Source organism: Aquarana catesbeiana, linkage group LG02, assembly GCF_042186555.1.
Source record: "Aquarana catesbeiana isolate 2022-GZ linkage group LG02, ASM4218655v1, whole genome shotgun sequence".
Taxonomy (NCBI): Eukaryota; Metazoa; Chordata; class Amphibia; order Anura; family Ranidae; genus Aquarana; species Aquarana catesbeiana.
Window position 1 is genome coordinate 183,590,836 of NC_133325.1, and position 22,047 is coordinate 183,612,882.

The 22,047-nt window shown below is 41.4% G+C and overlaps 1 protein-coding gene across 2 annotated transcripts in view; it reads right to left on the minus strand.

Moving 5' to 3' along the window:
• Positions 1-8,935: 8,935 nt before the first annotated feature.
• The window catches only part of CNPY2 (canopy FGF signaling regulator 2), a 63,809-nt gene continuing 50,697 nt past the window's right edge, over positions 8,936-22,047 (minus strand). For both annotated transcript variants that reach the window (XM_073614006.1, XM_073614005.1), the window contains 2 exons: positions 15,662-15,758; positions 8,936-9,117 (listed from right to left, as the gene is read on the minus strand). In XM_073614006.1, coding sequence (XP_073470107.1) covers positions 9,074-9,117; positions 15,662-15,758 — 141 coding nt within the window. In that variant the 3' untranslated portion in view covers positions 8,936-9,073. The remainder of the gene's footprint in view (positions 9,118-15,661; positions 15,759-22,047) is intronic.

A 22,047-nucleotide genomic window follows, 5' to 3' on the forward strand; every position in this document is an offset into this window, starting at 1 on the left:
CATACCTGATCCTTCTGGTTCTCGCTTTGTGTACCTATCTGCATATAGGAGAATTCGGTAGATGCAACTGACAAATATTATTCTTTGGCTGTCATTCCTCAAAGGCTTTAGTCTGCGTTTTTTTTCAAACCACCGATTTTGAAGCCAGAAACCTGCTTTTCTCTTTTTTAAATTTAGAAGCCCTGCAGGAGTACTATATCCTTTTTAGTACTTCTCCTTGGTCACATCTCTATTCTGAAGGACCTTAGTGACTTACTGATGATCATCCACAGTTCCTTTGTGGTTATGGAAATTCGAGGGTAACACAAAAGCGGTGTAGGGGCAAGGCCAGGTATAACAGATATGAAAGGGAAAGAAAGGAGAAGGGAAGATAAAGGGGAAAGCCTTGCATAGGGGTTGTAAGAACGCTGAGTGTCACGGATGAAAGTGTGATTTATACCAAGTTGACCATGCTTGCCTTCAGTTGAGGTTTTTAGTTTTGGACATGATTAATTACTTCCAGGATATTTGTTATGGTGGGTGTCTTTCATAACTTAGTGATGGTAATTTTGGCATCTAAAAGGATATGGGTAAACACTTTGTGGTAATGTTTGGGAAGGTCTTCAATGGAGAGATTTAATAATGCTAGGTCAGGAGAAGGTGTAATATGTGAGTCTATTATTTGGTCAATCAGGTGAAAGACTTCATGCCAGTAAGGGGCTATAACTGAGTAGTGCCAACGAACATGTAGTAGTGTGCCAGAGATCCCACATTTATATTTAGCTATTCTTGCAGGGATCAGATATATACAATGGCGAGCTGGATATTTGTGGCCTAGGTTTTGCTCCCACTGAAGGAAAGCTATGGAGTGGTGAAAAGACCGCTTTTCTTGAAGTATGTTATAAAAGATGGAGATGCCCTTAATTCCTTTGGAGTCAGGCTCCAGGTATTCAAGGGCTGCTTTAGGGATAGGAATAAACAGATGTGGGTTATTTTTGAGGCAGTGGGCAATTTGCATATATTGGAATTGGACCTCAGGTTGTAGTCCTGGAGTTGAGCATAGTTGTGAGAGAGGTTTAGGTTGCTTGTTTGAGACTAGGTCAACTAGGAGTAGGGAAGTGTGGTTGAGCCATTTCTGGATATGCAGATCCAGTATCAATTGATGAAAGCTCGAGCTAGGCAGTTTAACAGGAAGGGTAGGAGTAAATTCCCATACTGTGAATTTGAAACTGCGCCATATTTTTGCGGCTGTTGCTATGGGGGGGGGGGGGGAGGTTTGCTTGGAGGAAGGCTGCAGAGTCAGTGTTTCAGGTTGTTGCCAGGGATAGCATACCATTCTAGTTCTCCCCATCTGGAGGATGCTGAGAGGAACCATTTTTTCAGTTAGAAAATAGTTTGAGATGTCAGCAAGACCAGACCCACCCACTGATCTGTGTTTGGTGAGTCTAACTCTAGACACTTGTGGTGGCTTACCAGCCCAAATGAAACGTTTGGAGGTGTTTAAGGTAAGATAAGGGAACCCCAATGGGTAAGGTGCGGAAGAGGTAGATAAGTTGAGGAAGAGTGGTCATTTTAAAGACTGTGTTGGAGGGATTGGAGAAATTTTGATTTGAAAGGGATATAGTTCACATTAAATAGCCCATTTGTGCTTCTGGTTGGAGCGATACCTACATATGGTATTCCTTAGTCCACCCAGTGAAACAGGTATTGGAGAGACAAAAGGTTTTGTGTGGTACCGTCCACCCCTAGGTCAGGTATACGTGACTTTGTGGCATGAACATTATAGTAGGATGGGTCGCCAAAAGGATTGGTGAGCATTAGAATCACATCATCAGCAAACAGGCTGAGTCTGTGATCCGAATTAGCTGAGGGGATCCCTGTAATTGATTTGAAAGATCTGAAACATTCCACTAGAGGCTCCATATTGTGGGGAAAATAATTATTTGACCCCCTGCAGATTTTGTAAGTTTGCTCACTTACAAAGAAATGAAGGGTCTATAACAGGCATATGCAATTAGCGGACCTCTAGCTGTTGCAGAACTACAAGTCCCATGAGGCATAGCAAGACTCTGACAGCCACAAGCATGACACCCAGAGGCATGATGGGACTTGTAGTTTTGCAACAGCTGGAGGTCTGCTAATTGCATATCCCTGGTCTATAATTTTTATCATAGGTGTATTTTAAATGATTGAGACAGAATATAAACCAAAAATCCAGAAAAAACACATGATTCAAATGTTAAAAAAATTAAGTTGCAGTTCAGTTAGTAAAATAAGTATTTGATCCCCAAGCAAAACATGACTTAGTACTTGGTGGAGAAACCCTTGTTGGCAAGCTTAGAGGTAAACGTTTCTTGTAGTTAGGGACCAGGTTTGCACACATCTCAGGAGGGAGTTTGGTCCACTCTTTTTTACAGATCTTCTCTAAATCCTTTCTTTTTCAAGGTTTCTTGGCTGTCACTTGGCAACTCGACGTTTCAGCTCCCTCCATAAATTTTCTATAGGATTAAGGTCTGGAGACTGGCTAGGCCACTCAATGACCTTAATGTGCTTCTTTGGTAGGTTTTGGCTATTGTCATGCTGAAAGACCCATCCGTGATCCATCTTCAGTGTTCTGGCTGAGGGAAGAAGGTTCTCATCCAAGATATTAAAAATACATGGCCCCGTCCATTAGCCCCTCAATGCAGCAAAGTCTGTCTGTACCTTTAGCAGAGAAACAACCCCAAAGCATAATGTTTCCACCTCTGTGCTTGACTGTAGGGATGGTGTTCTTAAGGTCATAGTCAGCATTTTTCTTCCTCCAAACACAGTGATTCCCCCTACTCTAGAAGGCACATGTACCGTCATGCCAACGAACATCTAAATGATTCTGAGAAAGATTGGGAGAAAATATGGCTCTAACTAAACTTGCCATGTTTGGAGGAAGAAAAATGCTGACTATGACCCTAAGAACACCATCCCTACAGTCAAGCACAGAGGTGGAAATATGATGCTTTAGGGCTGTTTATCTGCTAAAAGGTACAGGCCAACTTTTCCGCATTGAGGGGCCAATGGACAGGGCCATGTATTGTAAAATCTTGGATGAGAACCTTCTTCCCTCAGCCAAGATGGGTCATGGATGGTTCTTCCAGCATGACAATGACCCAAAACATACCTCCAAGGCAACAAAGTTGTAAGGCTCACCTTTACCTTTAACCACTAGTCCTGACTATTATCTAAATATAATTGCCCCATACCCAAATACCTCTATGCATAGTAGACAGCGTATATAAATGATTGACACAACACAGGTTGATCTACAATACACCGTTCCATTTTATTATGGCTCAGACTGGGTGTTAAGTATGAATGAAAGATGAGTGGCGTTACCAACCATTTTCCACCAATAAGGGGTACACGTTCAAATGACATATTTCCTATAACATGCATTCAACCAATCATAATGTCATATATATTAACTCTTTACATCTCTGTATCTAAGCAAAGGCATGATGTCACATAATATTATGTCACCTAGACATACATAACTCCAGACTCATGACAAACACTTAAGTTCCCCATTTCTGGTTTCGATTTCAACACAAGCTCACTTCTTAAACAACAATAAGTTTACTTGATCAGCAAAATGATAAACCTAAGGGCACTTTCACACTGAGGTGCTGGGGCGTAGGCGGTAAAGCGCCGCTATTTCTAGCAGCGATTTACCGTCGTTTTAGCGGTGCTTCCAAAAAAAAAAGGGTTAAAAGCGCCCACAAAGCGTCACTGCAATGAGCAGAGGCTCCTTAGGAGCGGTGTATATACTGCTCCTACAGCGCCTCAAAGATGCTGCTTGCAGGACCTTTTTTTAGCATCCTGCCAATGCAGGATTTCACACTGGAGTGAGAGGAAAGGCACTTTACAGGCGCTATTTTTAGCGCTATAGTGCCTGTAAAGCGCATCAGTGTGAAAGTGGCCTTAAGGCGCAGTCGAGTCTTAGATTGCAAAACACAATATGACAATAAGGGGGTCTTTTTACATGCCCTCAAGAAGATGCACATTAAGGTCATATAGTGACCTAGTCAGTCTCTAGACCTTAAAACTATAGAAAATGTATGGAAGGAGCAGAAACTTTGAGTTGCCAAGAAACCTTTAGGATTTGGAGAAGATCTGTAAAGAGTGGACCAAAATTCCTTCTGAGATGTGTGCAAACCTGGTCACCAACTACAAGAAACGTCTTACCTCTGTGCATGCCAACAAGGGTTTCTCCAACTACTAAGTCATGTTTTGCTTGGGGATCAAATACTTATTTTACTCACTGAACTGTGACTTAATTTATAGCATTTGTTTTATGTTTTTTTTTCTGTATTTTTGGTTGATATTCTGCCTCTATCATTTAAAATACACCTATGATAAAAATTATAGTCCCTTCCTTCTTCATAAGAGGACAAACGTACAAAATCTGCTGGGGATCAAATAACTATTTTCCCCACTGTATGCCTTGGGGTAAAATCCAATTCCTCAGTTTCTGTGACATGTTTGTGGGAGTGCTGGGGTGTGAGACCGCTGGTTCAATGTGCAGCCATCGCTCAGGTGCACCTCCAGTCGCAGTGATCTCCTTCTTGGCTTCCGAGCTCCGGGCTTAAGCTGCCATCCGCCTTTTTACCACTCCATATTATACCTTCTTATCTGGATACCTCTATAAAATGCTTTTTGAAGACCTTTTTCTATGAGAATTCCTAATTTGATTAAAAAATTTAACTAGGAACATACATTCCACATTAATAATTATGCTACCAAAATTAGCGTGTGTATTATGATTTATGCACCTACCCTCAGAAGTTTTAAGACTATGCCCGCAAGAAAATCAAATTCTTTGATGCACTGCTGTAGATTCTTAGACCCTGGTTGATACACAGCAGAACCAGATTGAGGCTTCCAGTGCATCCAGGAGAATGTCTATTAGTCACGCTGCGGAAAGTAAATCAAGGTGACAAAAGTATGCCACAGTTCTGTACACATTGCTGTATTTTCCTAATTTTAACACGCTGCAAATACCTGCCAGCTGCGTTTGAGGAGAGAAAAAGAGATGGCTGCTGACAGGTGATGCTGTGCTGTGTGACAGACCTAGCCGGGACAGAGGCTTTTGGAGGGGATTGAATTCTAGCCTCTTGCCTACTGACTATGGGCCCTGGCATTTGAGGGAGTTACAAGCATTTAGGAAGATATTCTATTATTTAATGCAAAAGGGCATTATTAAGGAAGTCATGATAGTCTCTGCCAGATTGGGACAGATGTATGTGAAAGGAATGCTGATTAATGAGATCTGGAAAGCCCGGGTCTTTCACCCAATAGATTATTATGCTCATTAACACACCTTCGTCTCCTAGCAAACTATTGGGGCTTGCGTTACTTACGTGTATTGAAAGTGGTGAGTTAGGAGACGGCAAAGCTGCCCTGAAAAGTCATATCTCTGAGTCACCAAGTCTGGGTAAATGATTAGTAAACTAGCTCATGTTAGGTTTCTGGTTACAGTTTGTATTGTCATCAGTTCATGTTGTGCAACCAAACGAGTATTGTCTTGTTTATGGTTGTCAGCGGTTGGAATCTGATAGCTATATTCAAACTGGGAGGAAGCGTTATATGACAAAAGCACTCAAGCGGAGTGTGGGACATATCATTACATACTGTATATTGTTAATGGAGGGGGGCTGGGAAAGTAAAGAACTCTCACAAAGCTTTAAAAATACAATTGTGCTCCAGGAAATCATGTTGAAATACATTTTAATGTTTGTTGTAAAAACAATCCATATTTGCTTAAAAATAATTTATTTTCTCAGCATCAAATCTGCTCCTCCTTACAAACTCTATATTTTTGGTGTTTCTGTAGCTGAGAGGTGGCAGAGCTGTCCTTAGGGGACAGAGTAATTACTTAAGATAAGCCATTGATGGATCAAAATTTAGCTGGTTCAGCAGGGACCGGTAGAATTTTGATCCATCTATGGCTATTCCTGTTAGAGAGAAGTTGATCCAACGATCAGCTTCTCTTGCAGGGGAATGTTGGAAATTTTTCACTTGATCAGTGCTGCAGCTAATCAGTTGCAGCACTGATCAGTGTTTTCAGACAGCGGATGAGTCCCCGCTCTCAGGACTTTGTACAATGGTGGAATGGGGAAGATTCCTTCATCCACCTCAAAAGTGTTTGTTTTTTTGTTCCCCTGGCTGGCTTATGAAAAAAATACCATCTATGGCCAGTTTTTGACCTACTTGGAACATATTTTATCATACAGAGCCTTTGTAGTCTTTTCTACATTGCTTATTCCAATAACATCCCATTTTCTAATAGTCTGGTCCCAGCCACATATTTTCTACTTTTTTTTTTTACAGGGGCTACAGGGATTTCTCTAATCTTCTCCTATGAACAGTTCAAGGACAGTTATATAACTTGTCATGGTTTCACCTCTCCCTGACGTCAAGGTTTTGGGATAGCCCTTTGGGCCATAATGACTCATTAAGTTTTGATGATGGGGGAACCCTGTCAGCAGAGCGTTTGTATTCTGACACTGGCAGGTTTCTCAGCCATCGGAATACAATGATCACTGCTAGAGCAGTCAGCAATGATGGAACGAAAAAAACCCAACAAGCTGGATGTACCGAAGTTGATCGAGCGATCAAAACCTTTTTTTTTTTTTGTAAATTCTTTTTATTAAAGGTTTTTTAAACATAGAAAAAGATACATACAAACATTGAACATAATAAACATTCAGCACTACAATTCCCAGCACCAGTGTACAATGCAACTCCCATACCAAATAATAACAGACATCAGAAATCTTTCCATATTAAACCCTAGTAAAGGGGAGAAAAAGGGGAAGGGGGAGGACATATACAATGTACAGTCATTATATGCAGTATAATATCCCCAAATAGCAGTAGTAAAAGAGGCTATAGGTTCCCATCTAGGCTTACACAAGCCTCACTATCCGCCACATAGTTCATCTATTCACCAGGAGGCAATTAATCTGATGCAGTTGAATTGTCATCTATCCAGCCACCCCACACCTTTTTAAACTTATCTTGTACATCTCTACTGAGATATGTAGCTTCATACAGCGGTAGAGCCTTGTTAATCAATGCCTTCCAGGCCATGAGGGTAGGAGCCAGTGGTTTCTTCCACGATAAGATAATCACTTTGCAAGCATAGTACAGGAGCAATGTGAGTAGAGTACGGATCACATTTTTGGGTGCTAATGTGTCCAGAGCGATCAAAACCTTGATACTTAGTTTATGTTACTGCGTTTTCAGATGATGTATTGTTTGCACCTGTATTATTGTGGGGTTATTTGGACTTCAATTCACTCTTGATTCCCATAGTTTCTTAGGTACAGTTTCAGCCTTTTCTTCAAGGATTCATTTCTATGTTGGTTTTGTGTGTTATATCAATACTGTTTGGATTTTTAGTGCTTACTGTACACCCCTCAGATGAATTGCTTTTGTACGTTCCAATTACAGGCGGTCCCCGGGTTACAAACAAGATGGGGTCTGTAGGTTTGTTCTCAAGTTGAATCTGTTTGTATTTCGGAACAGGTACATTTTTTAAGTGTAGCACCAGACAAAAAAAAAACTATTTTTAAGCTGTTTGGATAGCATAGGGAAAGGTTAACACCCTTGCAACATTTGTTTTGCTGTCTGTGCCCCTGTTCAGAAGATATCACCTCACTTTCTGTCCCAATGACAATTGAATTTTGAAAATGTTGGGTTGTTGTGGAAACAAGCCTTGGTGATAAAGCATCAGTGGAGGTACCTTTTACCCATAATAACTCTTACAGAAGTGAATTTCCCTTCCTAGGGGTAGATTTCCTCTCACTTTTTCTTGTCTCCCTCCGTTTGTAAGTAGGAGTTGTTTGTAAGTCAAATGTTTGTAACTAGGGGACAGCCTATATCTATAATTCCTGTGTCCCTCAATGGATGATAAAGAAAATAAGATTTTTGTACATACTATAAAAATCTTTTTCATGAAGTAAATTGAGGAACACAGATCCTACACCTCCAATGTTTTTGGCCTTATTTACTGCTTGCTCACAAACTCATGACAGCTGAAGGTGGGTTATACATGGGCTGGCTTCAAGTTGTTTTCTTTGCCAATTGTCTATGATTATCTACATTTCCTATGTTCCTCAAAGGACTTCAAGACAAATATTTTAGGTTAAGTAAAAAAACATTTTTTTCCTCAATAAGTTGCTATGAAGTAAAATATTTTTCAGCGCTCTTTAGTTATGTAGGTATTGGTCATTTAGATTTATAGATTGAAAGGACAATCTGAACCTGGCTAAACATGGCTCATGTGTTCCAAGACTGAAGAATCAAATGCTGCATAATTTTATTAATCTCTTAAAGGATATCTAAAAAGGTACATTTAAAAAAACAAACATGTCATACTTACCTCCTCTGTGTAGTTGGTTTTGCACAGAGTGGCCCCCGATCCTCCTCTCCTGGGGTCCCTCAGCAGCGCTCCTCCTCTTGTCGGGTGCCCTGTCGGAGAAGCCCTCTCCCTTGGGGCACCCGTGCGGGCGTGCTCCTGTGTCCTGCTGCTGCGTCTATTGACACAGACAGCAGGACTCTGCCCTGCCCTCCGCGTCATTGGATTTGTTTGACAGCAGCTGAAGTCAATGGCTGCGCTGCTATCTATCCAATCAGGACACGAGACACTGGCTGAAGCTGGTGTGCTCGTTCCCGGTGTAGGAAAGACAGGGTTCGGGGAACTAAAACAGGGGCTGCTACACTAAAAAGGAGGATTTTCACCTTAATGCAAACCGAGCGTTTACAACCCCTTTAAGCTTAATTTTTTTTGCATAGACAGGAATGAGCTGGTTCAGTTTTGAATATAATCATATTGACTTCTGTATGTTAAAAAAAAAAAAAAAACAATGTTCATTTTGTATACATTCCAAATATGTGTAAAAAAAGATATCACATCATGTGAAAAACATGACTGTTTTTATTGTACAAAATATTTAACAAAAAATCGTGTTCTACCCCATTCACATTACCCCTTTGTTTATCTTCTGTAAACACTAGGTGAAGCTTTATGGACCAACATAGAATGAGCAATGGCAGGTCAAAGTTCATCATGAGTTATATGTACAGCGTGGTCGCAGAGGTCTAAATACAGAGAAAACAAATAAGTGAAATTACAAACAATACAAATACAGAAAAATACCAATTAAAAAGGGTCTATAGCATGGACAGAAATCTCTGTAATAGAATATATGATTAAAAAACAGACATGTTTTAACCCTCCCAATAATATATATATCTCTATATCTATCTATAATAAAATTAGATACCAAAAATTGATATTCAAAGTATCACTGCCCACCTATACCTTGTTTACCACCACTGCGCCTTAGGAGTGCACAAATTAATTTATTAATCAAAACTAACTAAAGCTGCCACCTTAAACATAAAGATATAAACAAAGTGTTTTCTTCTGTGACCTATAAAATTGGATAAAATGTGAAAAAAAACAGTGGCGCTATCTAAAAACGAATACTTTCACCCTTAAAGTGAACCCTTAACTAAATGGACATACAAATGTAAAATGCAAATATATATATATAATGACCAAGTGACAAGTGAAGAATATACAAAAACTGCACTACAACTGATCAAATTAAACAAACGTTAATCTTTGCATAGAAAATATAAAAAAATTGAAAAAATGAAATAAAGTCATTGTAAAGTGTTGTCTTCTTTACAACTTCCACCACACCCAGGTGCTGAGTGAACCCACTCCCTATAGAAACTCACTCACCAACTTCAATTGCCCACACTCTCGTGTAAGGCTACAGTGCTTTTTGTACCCAAACAGGAACCAGTTTAATGAAAGACACACAAAAATCTTCAATGTTTAAACTCACACTTTCAAAATTCAAAAAACGCAGAGTAAACTTCCGCAGCACACTGAACTCCAATGCACAGCAAACAATTGGATATCAACGTTAGGGGTTGCGGTCACAGCGGACCCGAGGTGTGCAGGCGTCTAATCGCTTCTCTCACCTAATCCTCGCTGTACAAGCCGCTCTGACATATCCCCCTTCCTGGTAAGCTAGAACGCGTCACTCGTCTCTGGTGCTCACCATCACACGGCCACACCCCGACATGTTTCGTCACAACAGTGACTTACTCATGAGATTGCTTATGTCCAATTGCATGCTGTGCTGTGCATTGGAGTTCAGTGTGCTGTGGAAGTTTACTCTGCGTTTTTTGAATTTTGAAAGTGTGAGTTTAAACATTGAAGATTTTTGTGTGTCTTTCATGAAACTGGTTATTTGAATTACACTATTGGAGCACTTTTTTCATTTACATGTGGAACGATTCCTGCGCTTATATTTGGATGTTTGGTTTGCCGCTGTGACCCTTCCTGTTTGGGTACAAAAAGCACTGTAGCCTTACACGAGAGTGTGGGCAATTGGAGTTGGTGAGTGAGCTCACTCAGCACCTGGGTGTGGTGGAAGTTGTAAAGAAGACATCACTTTCCAAAGACTTTATTTCATTTTTTCAATTTTTTGATATTTTCTATGCAAAGATTAACGTTTGTTTAATTTGATCAGTTGTAGTGCAGTTTTTGTATATTCTTCACTTGTCAAATATATATATATATATATATATATATATATATTTGCATTTTACATTTGTATGTCCATTTAGTTAAGGGTTCAATTTAAGGGCGCCACTGTTTTTTTCACGTTTTATCCAATTTTATACGTCACAGAAGAAAACACTTTGTATATAATTAAATTAGATACACTTTATTGCAATTAGCAAAAAATGATTATACTACAGCTTATAGTTCCATATTTGTGGTGGCTGCGTTAGTATTTTTATTTTTTTTCTATATAGAGTTGTGCTCAAAAGTTTACATACCCTAGCAGAATTTATGATTTCTTGGCCATTTTTCAGAGAATAGTAATGATAAACACAAAAACTTTTCTTTCACTCATAGTTAGTGTTTGGCTGAAGCCATTTATCATCAATCAACTGTGTTTACTCTTTTTAAATCATAATCACAACAGAAACTACCCAAATGACCCTGATCAAAAGTGTACATATCCCAGTTCTTAATACCGTGTATTGCCCCCTTTAACATCAATGACAGCTTGAAGTCTTTTGTGGATGAGGCTCTTTATCTTCTCAGATGGTAAAGCTGCCCATTCCTCTTGGCAAAAAGCCTTCAGTTCCTGTAAATTCTTGGGCTGTCTTGCATGAACTGCACGTTTGAGATCTCCCCAGAGTGGCTCAATGATATTGAGGTCAGGAGACTGAGATGGCCACTCCAGAACCTTCACTTTATTCTGCTGTAGCCAATGACAGGTCGACTTGGCCTTGTGTTTTGAATCATTGTCATGTTGGAATGTCCAAGTATGTCCCATGCGCAGCTTCCTGGCTGATGAATGCAAATGTTCCTCCAGTATTTTTTAAAAACATACTGCATTCATCTTGCCATCAATTTTGACCAAATTTCCTGTGCCTTTTGTAGCTCACACATCGCCAAAAACATCAGCGATAAACCTCCGTGTTTCACAGTAGGAATGGTGGACCTTTCATCATAGGCTTTGTTGACTCTTCTCCAAATGTAGCGTTTACGGTTGTGGCCAAAAAGCAAAAATTTTGGTCTCATCACTCCAAATGACTTTGTGCCAGAAGGTTTGAAGCTTGTCTCTGTGTTGTTTGGTGTATTGTAAATGGGATACTTTGTGGCATTTGCGTAGTAATGGCTTTCTTCTAGCAACTCAACCATGCAGCCCGTCTTTCTTCAAGTGAATTATTGTGCATCTTAGAACAGCCACACCACATCAGAGAGTCCTGTATTTCACCTGAATTTATATGTGGGTTTTTGTTTGCATCCCGAACAATTTTCCAGGCAGTTGTGGCTGAAATCTTAGTTGTCTACCTGACCGTGGTTTGGTTTCAACAGAACCCCTCATTTTCCACTTGTTGATTAGGGTTTGAACACTGCTGATTGCATTCTCGATTTCTTGGATATATTTTTATATCCCTTTCCTGTTTTATACAGTTCAACTAGCTTTTCCCACAGATCCTGTGACAATTCTTTTGCTTTCCCCATGACTCAGAATTCAGAAACCTCAGTGCAACACTGGATGAAAGATGCAAGGGTCTGTCAGGAGTCCAGAAACTCATTGACCTTTTATACACACACACTAATTACAGGCAAACAGATCACAGGTGAGGATGGTTACTTTTAATAGCCATTCAAACCCCTTTGTGTCAACCTGTGTGCATGTTATCAGGCCAAAATCACCAGGGTATGTAAACTTTTGATCAGGGTCATTTGGGTAGTGTCTGTTGCCATTATGATTTAAAAAGAGTAAACACAGTTGATTGATAATAAATGGCTTCAGCCAAACACTAACCATGAGTGAAAGAAATGTTTTTGTGTTATTCATATTCTCTGAAAAATGGTCAAGAAATCATAAATTCTGCCAGGGTATGTAAACTTATGAGCACAACTGTACATTGGAGAAGGGCTGACCCAGTACCACATTTGTAAAAAAAAAAATTTAAGTTCACAATCTATTTACTGAAATACATAAAATTCAGAGCCAATAGTGGAGTGTCCTTCCATTTTTCACACCCCACCATTTAGGATTTAGGAAACAGATGAAACTTTAGGGCTTGGATGAAGCAAAGGTTAATGCTGTCCATACACTATACAAAAACTCGTTTTCTAATAACGAACACTCCATGCCGTGAGAGCAAACGATTTTGCCATCATGTAGTAACCAAATTTTGATCCATAAATTGTTCAATTGACATAAATGAATACGTTTTCCCCTTTGTTTGGTCACATATGCAGTGCTGTATTTTGGCCTAGGCCGACAAGGCCCAGGCCTAGGGTGGCACTTTGTGGGGGGGTGGCCCCTGCACAAAAAAAGCCCCCCCCTCCTCCTCCCGAGTCAGTCTATTCACTGCCAAGGTTGCTGGCTGCAGCGTTTCTCATAAAAGCAGAGCAGAACAGGAGAGCAGAGAGAGAACTGGTCAGGCATGGGTTGTGATTCCAGGACAGGTGCAGATGGAGCCTCCGGGGTCGGTCAGATTGTGGCTTCAGCTGGCAGCTACATTCTGCATATCCTGAAGTGGGAGAGTAACTAAGATGCCAATCCATTTCACTGTCTCACCACAGCTTATCTGTGCTCCAGCTTTCATTTTGTTTCTCCTATCTCCCTGTTATCTGCAATAGGGACAACTTTCTGATAATTAACCCTCTGTATCTTTGGTGCTAGAGGAGGACTGTTCTTTTCTTCTCTGCATCAATGGACACATGTACACTGCTGCTTACATATATGGTTAACTCTTTACAGCTCAATATCTAAAGGCTGGTGCTTCTGGAATCAATGGCATTTAAAACCTTAGTGTGGTTAACCTTTCTTAGCTGCCTGTATGCTGCCTTCTGGCATATGAAGAAAAGTGTAATTTCTGATCATAGATCAGTCTGGAGTTTATTACCTATCCTGCTGACTACACTTAGCCCAGGCTCACAATGATGCGTGTTAGAGATCATGTGAGTTCAGCTGAACTGGCATGATTTCAAACTGGCAATGCAGTCCAACTTCGGGGGGGGGGTCGGCGATTTGACAGACATCTGTGCAGGAACCTGTCTATACAAATCGCACCACAAAGTCACCAAAGGTAGTACAGGAACTACTTTTGGCAATCAGTGCGGCGTTGCTAAAAGTCGGCGTCGCACCAATTCAGACTGTGCCATTGCCGGCAATAGCCACCGATTTGACATCACATGCTAAATCTTCCGGATGTGAACGGGTGCCTAAAAGAGGAACTGCAGTCTGCGCACATAATTTGGCATGATTAGAATGCAATTGGAGACCCTTATTGGGTACTGATGAGACTGCGCTGATGGGCACTGGTGAGGCTGCACCGATGGGCGCTGGTGAGGCTGCACCGATGGGCGCTGGTGAGGCTGCACCGATGGGCGCTGGTGAGGCTGCACCGATGGGCGCTGGTGAGGCTGCACTTGGTACCCACTTTTAATGTACAGAGAGGTGGAACTCTAAGAAGAAAAGGTGGGGCCTAAAGAGGAAGGGGTGTGGTTTACAGATGACAGGGTGGGTCTTAAGCAGGAAGAGGTGTGGCATTGACAGGAAGGGGTGGGTCATATTTAAATTAAGGGGTGCACAAGTTTAGTCAGGCCTAGGGCAGCACAAAACCTAAATACACCACTGCACATATGCCTAGTGCAAAATGTTTGGGCAAGAAACACATTAACTTTTCAATTTATCGTTTATTCGGCAGAATTTTCCAACCTGTTACTTTGATTTTTCAGCTCTGAAAAGTTGAAACCGATTCTCTGTTAACTGGGCAAAAAAAAGAACGAATGGTTCAAATGAGATTTTCGTACGATTTTTCGGCCAGTGCATGGCCAACATAAGCGTTGATAAGAAAATCTGGCCATATGGTAGATTTTCATAGAAGCATTTGAAAGAAAATTCATTAGTATATTCTTGTCATTGGACATGACAAATATTACTTGAAAAGTACTTTAAAATTTCCTTAGCTTTTATTATGCGCTTTTTGAAGGATTGTAATTTCCTGAACAAAAACCACCACATTCACTGTTAAAAAAAAAATTAATTTGTTCGAGAAAATTCTAACTTTTCTCATCACCGGTTGTAAATGAACGTTGATTTGACTCCAACCAACAATTTAAGAATTGAACGAACAGTGCTGAAACAAAAAAGTTTTCAAACTTCTAGTATATGGCGCGCTTCAGGGTCAGGTTAAGGTTAGATACTAAATGTTGTGAAAACCACTGAAGCCCCAATCTGTGAACTACTCAGCACTGGCTTCTCCTTGCTGAAAACAAACACACTGCTGTTACCATGTTACAACAGACCAAGTGCAACAAACAGCACAGAAGACTGAGTAATGACTAATATATGTTGCCATGTGACCAGAGGCCAATGACAGCTACCAGGGTATATGCACTAGTCTCCAAATACACCATGACTAGATATGCAGTGCTACTATTTCTCCATACTATGCTTAGCTGGACAGAATCTCATACGTCCATCTTGATCTGGTGACCCAAACTCTTAGTAGCCACTTTTCCTAAATTAGGACAACCACTGGTGCTTACTATATTTAGATGACTATATTTAGATGAGTGGTGCCCATTGTACTTTTTTTTTTGTTTGTTTTATACATTTACTGCCCATCCATCCACATCTGCTACATGTACGTGGTTGATTGCAAGTTGTAATACCGGGGTTATGCCTGCAGCGGTCAGCCATAACCCCGGTATTGCTTTTTGGAGATGGCAATGCTCTACAAAGTAAAAGCACCCCCCACGCTAGTACGCAGAAGCGAACGCATATGTAGGTTGTGTATGCATATGTCAATGGTGTTCGCACTACACGTGAGGTATTGCCGGAAAATGTTTTAGCGAGATCAATAATTTTAGCCCTTGCTTTGTCCACTCCACATTCTGATAAAGCCATATATGATAGATGTAATATATTTAAAAGGAGAAGTACGGTCAAAGCTTTTTTTGGCCCTACTTTGCCTATGGATCACAGGAGGGCAGTTCGTTCTGTGCTCCTGTGACCCATTTTCAGCCAACAACAGGCTACAAAAACTATAATTTGATTGGACTGAGCAAACCATTTACCTGTACGTTTACTGCACAGCTTGTCCTTTACATTTTCCGTTTCGTGAGAAAATAATTCAATCAGTTCATCTTCATGTATTTCAACAATGTGTTCACACTGGAAGAGGAAAAAAAAAAAAAAAATCTTAATTAGTACTGATTAATGCCCCGTACACACGGTCGGATTTTCCGATGGAAAATGTCCGATCGGAGCGTGTTGTCGGAAATTCCGACCGTGTGTGGGCTCCATCGGACATTTTCCATCGGATTTTCCGACACACAAAGTTGGAGAGCAGGAGATAAAATTTTCCGACAACAAAATCCGTTGTCGGAAATTCCGATCGTGTGTACACAAATCCGACGGACAAAGTGCCACGCATGCTCAGAATAAATAAAGAGATGAAAGCTATTGGCCACTGCCCCGTTTATAGTCCCGACGTACGTGTTTTACGTCACCGGGTTCAGAACGATCTTATTTTCCGACAACTTTGTGTGACCGTGTGTATGCAAGACAAGTTTGAGCCAACATCCGTCGGAAAAAATCCTAGGATTTTGTTGTTGGAATGTCCGAACAAAGTCCAACCGTGTGTACGCCCTATAACAGTATAGGAGAGATAGCATTCAGAGCTAATAGCTCTACCACCTGACAAGGAAAGTATGATTCATTTGAGTTTAAAGAGCAGCGTGAAGGTAGACGTCCGTGCCCACCCAACTCATAATTTTTTTATTTATAGGTGACAAAAAGTGTTAGGGGGTAAATTAAGGCCATGGTCAGGGATTGAGAGTCCACATGCGGCGCTAAAAGAACAGTTAATCCAAGAAGGGAGAGTTGATAAACCCGTCACCAGCTTCAATGTGTATGGAAAAGCACACCACACCACGTGGAAATCCAATCTGCTTACCAGACAGCTGTTATAAGTAGGCATGTAATAAACAGACCGAGACCACAGCTCCGCTCTCCAGCATTGAATAGTAGGTATGTAATATCCAAATACAGGACTCGGCAATCATTATGCACTCACATACAGCTAGGTAATCTCGAACTCCAACATAAGGTGATGAGACATCTAACCAAAGGGTCAGCGGCACCAAAGGAAGAAATAAGGCAGCCAATAGTGAAGCCCGGGGGCTGATATTATAAAAGATTTTATTGTAGTAACTTACATTTCAGAACAAGTAAACGAACATCATGATGCACATATGACCGCGGTTTTCAGCGTGCAGGCTGACACTAGCACGCTGAAAGCCACGATCATATGTGCATCATGATGTTCGTTTACTTGTTCTGAAATGTAAGTTACTACGATAAAATCTTTTATATTATCATACAGGCTTCACTATTGGCTGCCTTTGGTCTACTGGGCCATCTAAGAAGCATAGTAATAGTTTGGGAAGTGGGGTAGTCCCACACCATCACTAAGTTTACATAAAAATAACGTTGCTCTAGATTACTCAGATTATCTAGAGCAGGGGTCTCAAACTGGCGGCCCTCCAGCTGTTGCGAAACTACAAGTCCCATCATGCCTCTGCCTGTGGGAGTCATGCTTGTAACTGTCAGCCTTGCAATGCCTCATGGGACTTATAGTTTGGCAACAGCTGGAGGGCTGCCAGTTTGAGACCCCTGCTCTAGATAATCTGGGTCAAGTGGAGTCCCAGATATGGTTCAGCACCCATCTTTGTGTAATGTGCAAATAGTGAGCTGGTGTGGGGGCTGGAAGTAAACAGAAGTAGTATAATATTTTGAACAGAAGTTTAAGAATAATTTGCAAATCTCATAAACCCATATTTTATTCACAATGAAAAATAGGATTCTAACTGCTCCACAGTCCTGGGTCCTTTTGGTCATATTTTGCGTTTCATAATGCAGCAAATAATTTCAATTGGTAAAAGGTTCTGCAGTTCTCATAGATGCAGTATGCTGTTTAGCATTGTTTTGCTGAACTATGAGAGACCTTCCCTGAAAAAGACGTCATCTGGATATACAGCACTAAAACCTGCATGTATCTTTCAGCATTGATTGTGCCTTTCCTGATGTGCAAACTCTCTATCCCACACGCATTAATGCACCATCAAAGATGCATTTGAACTGAGCAGTGATAAACTGGAAGGTCCCTCTCCTCTTTAGTCCAGAGGACGTGGTGCCCATGGGTGCCAAAAGCAATATCAAATTTCAATTTGTCTGACCACAGAACAGTTTTCCACTTTGCAACAGACTATTTTAACCACTTAAGGATCAGCCCCCGCAGTTGTACTGCGACAGGTTGGGTCCCCTGCGCGAATCCTAGTCCTGCTAAAAATCGCAGATCGCCTCCATTACCAGTAAAAACAATTTTTTTTGAGATGCGTTGCTGCCATCAATTTCAAAATTACCTTATTTTTTTTCTTAAAATGGTACATTTTCAACATTTAATACGTTTTTATTCCATATTGTGAATAAAATATGGGTTTATGAGATTTGCAAATGATTGCATCCTATTTTTATGTAGATTTTACACAGCATCCTGACTTTTTTCCAATTGGGGTTGTAAATACGATGTAAATAATTTTAACTGAATTAGTTTGGCCCCCAGAAAAGATAACCATAGTAATATGCAGCCCTATGATGTCTTGCCAAGCATCCAAGATCTGGGATATCTCCCTGCCATGTTTTTTAGATGTCATAAGTCTCTTGGTTTTAGTATGGATAAGGGTGGAATAATACATACAGATCAGTTTTATTATAGCTCAGTTGATCAAGCAAAAGATCCGATTTATTCACCAGACCGAATCGTGCTGGTAAAAACCTTGCTTGGAAGAGTTTCTGAAAAATTTCCTTTGCCAATGACATGCACCTTTTATGCATGCACAGTGGCCAAGTGATTAGCACTTTTGCCCAGCAGCAAAAGGGTCACTGGTTCGAATCCCAAACACGACACTAATTGCCTGGAGTTTGCGATAGTTTCAAGTTATATTTTAGCAAGTCATGTGTTTACATTGCATTCACAAGTTTGCAGTTATAATGAACACATGCAATTTATTACCAAGCTTAATACCTCATAATCTGGGCAGTTCCACAAAAGAGAATGCTCAGCTTTAAACACCAAATTACATCTTATAACTGCAGTTACTCTAAAAATGGATGAAAATACTGGTAAAGCAATCTAGGACAGCAGGAACGAAATGATCTGCCAATTTAAAGATCCCTCAAGCATTTCTGTAAAACTACTTTCACACTGAGGCACTTTACAGTCGCTACAACGATAAAAATAGCGCCTGTGAAGAGCCTCTCCTGTGTCTCCAGTGTGAAAGCCCGAGGGCTTTCACACTAGAGCGGTGCGCTTGCAGGACGGTCAAAAAAGTCCTGCAAGCGACATCTTTGCAACGCTATAGGAGCGGTGTATTCACCACTCCTGAAGTGCCCCTTCCCATTAAAAACAATGGGGCAGCGACGCAAACCCGCCGGCAAAGCGCCGCTTTACAGGCGGTTTTAACCGTTTTTCGGCCGCTTGCGGGGGTTGAAACCACCCCGCTAGCGGCCGAATAGTGCCGCTAAAATGACGGTAAAGCGGCGCTAAAGATAGCGCCGCTTTACCGCCAGTACCCGCCCGCCCCAGTGTGAAAGTAGTCTTATAGCTTCCATCAACCCCCTGCTCCTCCACGATCTTCACTCTGCAAGCCTGCCCAGCCTAGTCTCCCAAAATCCTCTGAATTCCATATAACACAACCCTGGTGTGCATGCCACCGATTCTATTCACCTCAATGCAAACCCCATCTGCCAGTCTGTAAGGCTATGAATGGGCTTCCCGCTAAAATGAATAGAGTCCATAATGTGCATGCATGTGTAGTGCTGTGCAGAATCCAATTATTTAGCAGTCTGTGCAGCTCCAAGCAGATCACTTAAGTCGGCCATAGATGGAGCAATTTTCTTTCCTGCAACCACAGGTTACAGGAAAGAAAATCGTTTGATTCCCCCATCAACACAGTCAATGGGTGGGGGTCCATGGGAGGGGAAGCTGTCCCTGCCGGGAGAACACAGCGATTACTGCTAGCAGCTATGATAGCCACTAGCAATAACTGTAAATGTAAAATCCGACAGGCTGGTTGTAAATAAGTTGATCGATCAACTTGAGTATATTCAGCATGCCCATACATGGTTTGAATGAACGTCTATGGCCGGCCTTAGTAAAGGGCAAGGAAGTTTCTCAGTATGTAGTCCAGGATGTTTGTGTATGTTTGAAGACGCATTTATTGTCCCCAGTACAAACACCTCACTTAGGATTTATAACAGCAGTGATATGACCCCTTAAGTTCGCAGAGCTCTCTAGCCAGCAGAGTATGAACAATAAAGCCCTAGGCTGGCCATAGATTATCAATTTTCTTTCTTTCAACCACAAGTGAAGGAAAGAAAATTCTCCTAGTGTCTATCCTCCTGGGAAAAATGGAGGCATGCTGAGAGTAGCAGGGTTTTACCTTGGGATGGCATACAGATTTTTTTGTTTGCCAATGTCCAATCATCTTGTAAGCAGCAGAATAACAGTAAGGTTTAAGGCCTCTTGCACACTGCAGCTTGAAAATACTCAGTACATAATTTTTTTTTTTTTTCACTGATCTACAATGCAGCCCACTGAAAAAAAAAAGGAGTAGTTAGACTTACCAGTGACGGTATTTCTAAGAGCCTTTCAGGACAAGCTTAGAGAGAGCGCAGCTCCACCCATTTTCCAGGAAACACATGCAGCCTTTAAATCCCTCCTCTTCCACCATGGCTTTAGTTATTGTGTGGTCTCTGACATACTGAAAAACAAAGCACAGAAAACTACCAAACAACCATGATAGATGCTTAAAACCACTTCTAAGATTAAAGGGAGGGAAGTAACGGTTGTCCTGAAAGGCTCTTAGAAATACCGTCTAAGTCTTTCTCAAATCGCTTTTCAGGACAACCTTCGAGAGGATAACCGAGAAACTTACCTTAGGATGGGACCACTGCCTGCAGTACCTTCCTGAGGAAGGCTTCATCTGCGGCGGAGAGTAGGTCCAACCTATAATGTCAGAGAAATGTCAAGAAGATGGACCATGTGGCAGCCTTGTACATTTGTTCAGGCGTAGCACCAGCCCTTTCAGCCCAGGAAACTGTCAATGATCTCGTAGAATGAGCAGCAATACCTGAGGTGGGTATTTCTCCCTTAGCTTTGTAGGCCTCCGTGATTCCCCATTTAAGCCAACTGCCCAGAGTGCTTTTGGAAGCTTTTTCCCCTTTACGTGAACCTGAGAATATCACAAAGAGAGCATTTGATTTTCTAAATTCTTTGGTGACTGTTAGAAAGTGTAGCAGACATCTCCTCACATCCAGTGTGTGGAAAGCTTCTTCTCCTGGATTGGCAGGAGCTGAGGAGAAAGTGGGCAAGACTATTTCTTGTGAATGGTGAGAAGTTGAAGAAACCTTAGGTAGAAATGCTGGATCCATTTGAAGGATTACCCGGTCTGAAAAAAAAAAACATTAGAAAGGGTTCTGTAACCGCCAGGGCCTTAAGCTCGCTGACTCTTCTTGCTGACGTGATGGCTACCAGAAAAATTGTTTTAAGAACTAAGCTTTTTAAGGATGCTTTCTGTAAGGGTTCAAACGGAGCTCCCGTGAGACCCTGTAAAACAGACAAATCCTAACTGGGAAAAACTTTAAGGGATACCAGCCTATTCCGCTGAAGTTTCCTAAAAAAAATCTTGAATTCCAGAGACCTCTCTAGAAAGAGTCTTCTCGAAAAAAAAGTGATAGAGCCGCCAGCTGGGTTCTCAGGGTGCTGGCTGCCAGCCCCTTCTCCATACTGTCACGGAGAAATTCTAAGACTGACACTAAATTTTTGACCTGGAGGCCTTTAGAAGTGCACCAGGAATTGAACTTTTTCCAAACTTTCAGGTATATGGCCCAAGTTACCTCCTTCCTACTGGAGAGTAGGGTCTTCACTAGTTTATCAGACAGTCCCTTGGCCTTTAGCAGGTCTTCTTCAGAAACCAGTTAGATGTATCCGGTCTGCTTCAGATTGGTTCACGGACCCCTGTGTAAGCAGGTCCTTTCTGGGCGGCAGCTTCCATGTAGGTTTTGAGGCCAGGTTTAGTAATGTCGCGAACCAGGGTCTTTTTGGCCTGAAGGGAGTGACCAAGATCAGTTTGGTATTTTACTCCCTGAATTTCCTTAGGACCAGCGGTATCAGGGGGAATGGGGGGGAAAGTGTAGCACAGCTGGTAATGCCACAGATGGGCAAAAGCATCTATGCCTACTGCCCGGTCTTCTCGGTGGAGTGAGAATTGGTGAATCGGTGTATTGTCCGAGAGAACCTGTACGTGATATCCCTTTACTGTTTGTTAAGAAAGCTAGGAGACCGAAAAAAAAATGGCCTTTGGTTTCTGCCAATTTGAGGACTTTCGGGCTTCTGCTT